This window comes from Cupressus sempervirens, chromosome 11, assembly GCF_028749045.1.
Source record: "Cupressus sempervirens isolate cs-2001-9-10 chromosome 11, ASM2874904v1, whole genome shotgun sequence".
In the NCBI taxonomy this organism is placed as follows: domain Eukaryota; kingdom Viridiplantae; phylum Streptophyta; class Pinopsida; order Cupressales; family Cupressaceae; genus Cupressus; species Cupressus sempervirens.
In genome coordinates, this window is record NC_143128.1 from 611,130,562 (window position 1) to 611,139,504 (window position 8,943).

General features: G+C 31.7%; 1 protein-coding gene across 1 annotated transcript; it reads right to left on the bottom strand.

Annotated features, from left to right (window-relative positions):
- Window positions 1–1,201: 1,201 nt before the first annotated feature.
- Window positions 1,202–1,981, bottom strand: LOC149531167 (cysteine-rich repeat secretory protein 55-like). Its single transcript, XM_089808297.1, has one exon. It carries the CDS (start codon window positions 1,979–1,981, stop codon window positions 1,202–1,204), a length of 780 nt encoding a protein of 259 aa, XP_089664423.1.
- Between the last annotated feature and the right edge of the window lie 6,962 nt (window positions 1,982–8,943).

Here is an 8,943-nt window from a genome sequence, read left to right on the forward strand (position 1 = left end):
ATGAACATACAATAAGATGAGTTTAATATCACAAATTACTGATATCCATCAACAAACTACCTTCAAACCTTACTAAAATCTCATGAAAAAGATCTCGTAGGCTGAAAGATCAAAGATCTTACCAAATTATACATAGTAGGGACTATTCTTTAAGTGCACAAATTAACATATAAATGAAAACAACTAGTCAATCACTACATTTAACACTTTTAGCCTAAAAATAAACATTTAATAAATATCATTTACATTGATCGACCTACACCTTATTAGTTTAAAACACAAGTTTTATTTCCATTTATAATTTCACACATTAACATTGGGTTTAGACTGGGAATTGTTTATTTAAGAATATCAAAAAGGGTCTTGTGATTTTGAATTTAATTAATAAACATAAGTGGCATGAATACTTACCACTGACATATTTGATTATATTATTGCTATCCTACCAAATGTAAGCATAATAGTAAAGAATCGCCTCAAAATAATAACAAAAGTTAAGCAAATTTTGCATGTCAAAGGTAGTATCTTAGAAAACCAATGTTTTACTCTTAAAATAGTAACAAATTAAGAAAATGTGGAAAAATCATCTAACCTAATCTTATACTCCCCATAGTTGTGGTCAGACTTCCCTGTAAGAATTTCTCTACATAAACCAAAATTTATAAATATATATGCAAATTTATTGGATGAGAATAACCTTAACAATAGTTATTCCACTGAATTGGACTGTTCGTCTAATCGGCACATGACCATTGAAGGTTCCTTGCATGACACCTCAATGTCCAAATTTCAAGTGTGAAATTCCAAAATACCTCATGCAAAACCTCCTAGAAATGCATTTTTAAATATCACATGAGAGTACTGGAATGCTTCATTGGATGTCTTGTATTATTGAAACTCTTGTGGAAAAGAAGAATACAAAAAGGCATTATACATGCCCACTTCCATTGTCTTATCTCCTACTAGACAAGGCCTACATAAGGAAAAAAATCTCACCTACTATCAACTCACTATAATAATTGATAAACAACATAAATGCTCTGAGTTATATATTATGGTACTATTCTAAGACAAGATAAATGGATACTTGCCATTTACACTCATCGAGAACTTGCGGGGATCAATTATTTTGAAGTATTGAAGTTAGGTTTTATGTGAAAGCTCCATCTCCCATATTTTCACCAAGTTCTATACAGTTTCTTCAAGGAAAAATCCTGGCAACGTATACGGGAGACGGTGGTGGTGGTGGAGGGGCGGGATGAAAGAAGGAATACGTTTCGAAACGAGCAAAGCAACTTCCGCACCAGCCAACTCCTCCCTGAAAAGGTCCATCGGCGCTACGCGTCACATCCAACAGCCGACGAATTGCGTTATTCAAGCATGTATTGCAGTCGTCAACAGAAGTTAAATCCATCCAACACTGCAGCAGGCCGTTTATCGTATAAAATGTAGTGGTGGGTTTTGATCCAGAAGAGTATCGTGTTGGGGATTGGATGGCATTTTCAGATAGATTGCTGAAAAGCTTCTTAATGGCCGCCTTGAACTCCTCAGGCTCATCTGTAACCTTCGCTGTATTATAAACAACTAGTGTATTGGTATCTAGTTCTCCGAAGAAGGAATAGTTCTCATAGCGTACGAAGCATTTGTCTAGCATAGATCTACCGCTGCTTACATTTTTACAAGCATTAAGCATGGAGCTGTTTGCGTCTTGTGAACAGCTGAGGCATTCTTCCGCAGTTGCGTCTCCCCTACATTGAAGGAGACCATAAACTGTGTCTGGACTTTGGCCATAGGATGAAGTACTGAAACCATTTGATGATGATGTATTGTCCACAAGATTATCAAGAACTATTTTAAGATTATTCTGGAATTCAGTGCTTGCCTTATTCTTGCCGCAGTTCTGCGCTGCACTGCAAAAAATATATGATAAGAGAACAACACAGACCAACTGTGGATACTTCGCATTATAGGCGATCTGCATTTTGTCTCCCCCTTAACAATTCTTTCACAAACAGGGCTATTTAATTTAATGTGAATACGATGAGTCGTTGATTCATTCAATTCTTAAGAATGGGGGAGATGCATTTGCCGGTTCAACCACGCAAAAATTAGTTATCTTTATGTAAATTTCGAAAAACTAAATTAATTATGACCACAAAAAATTATATTAGTCAAGCTTTAAAATGTCTCTTATAGAGAAAAGTTGCAAGCGGGGGATTGAAAACTTGTTTAGTTGAGAAGTATCCCTGCACCGAAGCCTGGAATTTGATGGCCGTATTGTCCATCAACATGAAAAATAAATTTATTACTAAATCATCAATAAACTTAGTATTTTCTTTAATATACATAAATGTGATCTTATGTGATACATATATATTATTTTATATTTATAAGTTAAGATATGTTTCTATTTTGTATGTTGATGATTGCATATTCATATTAATTTAAAAACTTGTTAAAATATAATAAAATAAATTAGAAAAAGAAAAATTATATAATTATATTAATTAAAAAATCTTTGAAGTATATATATGAATTTAGAAACTTGATTCTTTTATTTTAGACTTTGTATAAATTACTAATTTATAATAGAAAATTTTACATATATTATTAATTAATATTTATTATTTTCTAAAATATAAATTTAAGATGATCTATTAAATTTTTATTTTATTTTAAATTGACAATCAACTTTTTTATTAAAACCTATAATGAAAGGTACGGAAAAAATTTAGTCTTCATGAAAAATTATGACCTTAAAAATGTCGTGATCACAGCTGACGGATGTTAGGTAAGCTAGGTACTTTGGTGCTTCTAGATTGTAAAGCAGGTCTTCATTCATAGTTTAGCGACTGTTCAACGGGACTTGCAGAAGAAGTATAGGCTCGGATTTAATCAAAGTTTGTAAAACATTTTACGTGGAAAATCAAATAGTGGTAGCACACTTTTTAATTCCTATTGCGTTATGTTAATCCGAGTCCCATCTGTAGGAAGCATTCTTTCCACGCCAAAATCTAATATCTTTGGCTCCAGTTGGGAATTTTCATTTTGAAATATTCCCATGGGCGTGGTAATTGAGGTCTTAATTTTCACCCTTTTCAAAATCTTATATTAAATTATAATTTATTTTCATTTTGGTACCAAGGTACAAGGTATATATAGAAGAATAAGGGAAATGAACATCAATAGTAATGTAAAACAATAAAACAATAATGTTAAAAAAGAGACTTTAAATAAATAATTATGAGTATTATATTAAAAACTCTTGTAACAAATCATTAGAATGTGTTCATGTATTAGATCTTTTCCCTTACAATATCTATAAGAGTAAACTAATCAAATAAAATAACTTAAATAAAATAAATATTTTATCCAACTTATTTTAAATATTAAAGGAAGAGTATTTTGTCAAAAAAAAAAGTTTGGAAAAGGAAAAGAGTTTTTTTTTTAAATTTTAGAATATTTGTTGTGGTACTGTTGAATATACATATGTTGACATAAATATGAGACCACTCTATAATAGGCATGCATTCTCTATGTAGTGTGAAATTTATGTTTTAGAGATGCTTGTAAAAAAGAAAGCATTTTAATTCATGTGTACATCATCTTAGTACTTTCATAAGAATATTATGTTGAATTCTTGTGTTAACTTATTATGTTTTGGGAGTTGCTCTTTAATTTGCAATGACTATTCAAAAAGTCTAGTAAAACAAGTTTCCAAACTAAAATTAAAAAATTAAAATAATGAAAAATACATTAGAAATAAAATTGAAATTGTTAAAATAAATATTAAGGTGTAAGGTAAAAAAAATATAGTGGCTCTACTACCATAGATGAATGTCAAATTATAGAGTCAACAATATCTTTTTATAAGATGAATATGCATATGTGAAATTATAGAGGTTTAATGGTGATTCAATGCTTCTTAGGAGGAATTTGGCTACCCCTCTTCACTCAAATAATGACCATGGATAGTAGATTGTCATATCTAAGAAGGATAAGGTGGTCAAGGGAAGGGGTGGATAAAGCAACACACAAAGAAGGAATTTTTTTTGAAGATCCTTTTGGGCAATACAATCTTTTCAAATAAATATAGGTATTGACTTCGTCATAATCTTGAGGAGGGTTCTCTAAAACTATATCCTAAGAAGAATTTTAGAAATAATAAAACTCTACAAGTAAACCTTGGATGATTTTCAAGAAAAATTTCGTGTAAAGCCTAGAGAAATTAGAACTAGATAGCTACCAGTTTGGTTAGGGGTCCTCAGAACCCACTAAAGGTTGCAACAAAATTATGAGTAATGGAGAAAGCACTAACTGATAACATTTTTATTGAACATCTAGGAAAGGCAGATGTTGTTGTGTAATACTAGAAAACTTTTCCATAATGTTGGGGAGGTTTCTCTAAAACTATCTCATAAGAATAATTTTAGAAATATTACAGTACTAAAAGTAAACCCTGGATTATTTTATAGAGAACTTTGCTCTAAATTCTAGATAAATCCAGAACTAGAAAGCTACTAGTTTAGTTAGTGTTCCTCAAAACACACCAAAGGTTGTAGTAAAAACATGGGTAGATGAGAAATCCCTAGCTAATAGTATTATTATTATTATTTATGAAAAATGTTGATTCTTTCCTCGAATTTAAGAAATATGGGTTTCTCATAAAAATAGACCTTTCCAAAGATTAGGAAAGGGTCTAGACTGGACATTCCTATTAAAGATTGTTGAAGCTTTTGAGTTTGAGCTCTAAACAATTCAATTTGTCAACCAATTCATTTCCTCTCCTCCTTCCTTTTTCATTATCAATGACTTATCTTCAAAGTTCTTTAAATCATCTCGAGCCCCATGATAGGGAGACCCCATCTCTCTTATACAATTTTCCATTATGGCTCATTTCTAAGGTAGGTATTTGAGTCTTTTGGGGTTTACAAGGGTCATTCATAGGTCGGAACCCTCTTCTTCCCCTCAAGTGGTATTTATGAATAATTTGTAGATGACACTATCCTCATGGGAGAGGATTCTAAGGGAGTCCTACAACATTAAGGCTACTTTGTGTTGTGATGTGGAGCCTAATTAGATTTGCAGGTTAATTTTTCCCCTTGTATTTAGCTCAGTTTCCCCCTAGATTATTATGAAAAGAATTTGGGGGTTGTGCTCCTAAGATAGGGTCAAGGGGTAGTTCCCCAAGTGTGCTCCCTATCCCAATACAAGTTGGGTTCAAGGAGAAACACGCCCGTACAATTTTTTTGGGGCAGCACCCCCAAAGAAAAAATTGAAATTACTATTGTGAAAGTCGTCGTCTATTATTTTTCTATTCGATGACTCATTCTAGTCCTCATTTTATAAGCGGAATTTTTTTTTTTGTATAAAATGGCTTAGGGTTAGGGATTTCATAATGTATGATGAGATTGTAGCTTCTTGTAGCGATATTGAGTTGTAAGGGATTGTAGATTGTAATCACTAGATAATAATAATATTGGACTTCTATTAGTGGACATAGCCTAGGGACTGGGTGAACCACATTAAATCTTTGTGTCTTGTGTTCTCTTCTGTGCAATTTATTATTGATTTATATTAGTTATATTTAAATGTAATTGTTATTTCTATGTGTGGTTAATCCTAACAGGTGGTATTAGAGTGAGGTGTCGCTATTCTCTATTTTTTTAGATATCCTCTATAGGAAGGTCTCATGGTTGAGTGTGAGTGATGACAAATAAAGGTTAGTTGAAGGTTGAGAAATTTAATGGCAAGAACTTTCAGTAATGGAAGATGCAAATGGATGACTATCTTCATCCAAAGGATTTATGGTGGCCATCAAAAAGAGAAACCAAGAAATAAATAGTTATGAAAGATGAGGACTAGGAAATTATTGATCAAAAGAAACCTGAAAGTATTCATCTAAGCCTAGCACAATCATTGGCTTTTAGTATTATGAAAGCTAGGATAGAAGAAGAGTTGAAACAAACCTTAGAAAAACTATATGAAAAGCCCTCTATTTAAAACAAGTTATTTCTCATGTTGCATTTATTTAATATGAAGATGGCATAAGGTGATTCTATTACAAATAATTTAAATGAGTTTAATATAGTTACCAACCCGTTATCTTCTATAAATCCCAATTGTGATGAAGAAATTAAGGCTCTCTTGAATTAGTGTTCTTTGCTTGAAATTTGGAATGCATTGGTAATGGTTGTGAGTAATTTTGTTTTTGAATCTAATACCCTAAAAATTTATGATGTGATTGGTCTTATTCTAAGTGAGGAAACTCATATGAAGATCTTAGGTGGGTCTACATTAGGAAGTGTTTTGAATGCACAAAGCAAGGGACGAACAGCTGAAAGAGGAAACAATTTTGAAAATCATGAGAAATCAAGCAGAAAGTCAAAGGGAAAGAGCTCTCAATCCAGAGGACCAAGAGATTATTGGTATTGTGGAAAGCTAGGGCATAAGAAGAAACATTCCTGGACTCGAAAGAACAATGAAAGAGAAAATCAAGATGGAAATAAGGAGGCAAATACGTTCAGTAAGAAATCCAAAGAGGGTGCTTTGCTTCTTTATTTAGAAAGTGTTGATGATTCATGGTCTTTACATTGTGGGGTTTTATTTCATGCTACTCCCCATAGAGGTTATTTTCTTGATTATGTTCAAGGGGATTTTAGGCTAGTTAATTTGGAAATAATGAGCCCTATTAGATTGTTGGAAAAGAAAAAATTAAGATTAAATTTTAGAATGGGAATCATTGGCTACTGCAAGACGTAAGACACATTCCAAGCCTAAGTAGGAATTTGATTTCAGAAAAGCAATTGAATGATGAGGGTTGCACAATTACTTTTAATGATGAAAATTTGAAGGTTTCAAGAGGTTGCCTTGTAGTAGCAAAAGGTGTGAAAGTAGTCACCTTATATCTTTGTATAGGTCATATTGTTCCTTCTACTTTAATTGTTTTAGAGAAAAATGAATGTTCAAGAATAATTGCTATAGTTGAGCAGGGAGAACAAACAATTGATGCAAAATTTGAAATAGCATTATGGCACCATAGACTTGGGCACATGAGTGAGAACGTTGTGAAATTACTTCATTCAAAGAAAGTTTTACCAGGTCTAAAATGTGTCAATATGGATTTTTGTGAAAGTCATATATGTAAAACAAAGAGATAATTAGTATTGTGAAGAGTGGAAATAAAAATAAAGATGAGACATTATAGCTTGTGAATACAGATGTAAGGAGACTATCTCAAGTATCTTCCCTTGGTGGATCTCATTATTATGTTACATTTATTGATGATGCAACAACAAAAGTATTTTTTTATTTCCTTAGACATAAATCTGATGTATTTTGAACTTTTAAGAAATGGAAATATTTAATTGAGATGACATTGGTAAAAGGCTAAAATGTCTCATATCCGATAATGGTGGTGAGTATTTCAACAAATAATTTGAATATTATTTTTTCACTAATAGTATTCCTAGACAAAAAAATAATTCCTCCAAGGACTCTACAGGAAAATGGAGTGGCTACATGCATGAACGAGATGAAAAATAGAGTTTGCAAGGATCATGAGATTGCATGCTAGGCTACCCTTAAACATGTAGGGTGAGGCTATCAATAATGTTGTATATTTGATCAATAGAGGTTCCTCTACTCATTTGGACTATGGTATTCCAAAGGAAGCATGGGCTAGTAAGAAGATGAGTTATTCTTTTCTCAAAACCTTTGGTTGTGAAGCTTTTGCACATACAGATTCTAAAAATAGAACCAAGCAAGAAACTAATTCAAAGAAATGTGTATTTTTTGGATATGACATTGATGAATTTGGTTATAGGCTTTAGGATTTTCCAAATCTTAAAATTATAAGATGTAGGGATGTCATATTCAACATGAGAAAGTTTTGTACACATATTCATTGTATCAACATGAGAAGAAAGAAAATGATTACATATTTCTTGATGATACTCAAAAAGATCATGTTCTAGCAATCCATCATGCTCTATAACAACCATAACAAAAAATACCACACACCCTAGTTAATGTTAGATAGTCAACAAGGCTAAGTAGATCTCCAAAAAAAAAATCTTCCTCTTTATATTCCATTTTATTAATAGATGTTGGTGAGCCTAAATGTTATGATGAAGCTACATAGGTTGATATAAAGGTTCAGTGGGAGTCTACAATCAAAGAAGAAATGGAGTCCTTGCTCAAAAATCAAACTTCAGATTTATTTAAATTGCTCATAGGTAAAATATCTTTATAGAATAAATGGGTTTATAGGTTGAAAGAAGATGATAAAGGTAAGAAGAGATTTAAAGTTAGATTAGTTGTAAAGGGATTTGCACAAAAAAAGAGCATTGATTTTGATGAGACATTTTCTCCCGTTTTTAAAATGAGTTCTATTTGCACTATTTTTTTAGGTTATGGGTGTTGTACACGTTGCATAATATTGGTTATTTTGTATTATTTTATTTTATTATGTAATGTTTTAGCTAGGAGTGCCAAGATGGATGTGCAACATGTAAAGGGGTAGAAGCAAGTCATGTCTCAATTCCACGAAAGTCTAGGGATTGAGATCATACTATTTTAGAAACGGGCACCTATTTTTTTAAAAATGGACACTCATATTAGGCTTGGGTGCCCAATCCAAAATTTAAAAAATGGGCACTTGTTTTCTTAAAAATCGGGTGCCCATTTTTTATTTTCATAAAAAAGTTAATTTTTCTAAAAATAGACACATATTTTAAAAAAAAACTAAATGAGTACCTATTTTTATAAAATTAGGTACCCTTTTCTAACTTTAAAAAAATTGGTGCTCGTTTTTCAAAAATTCAATATTTTTTTTCCTTGGGGAAATGCATTTTTAATGTCAATTTTACTTTTTCAAAAGAGGCACCCATTTTTTTAATTTCAAATAACGTGTGTCCATTTCTTACAACATGGGGTGGAATT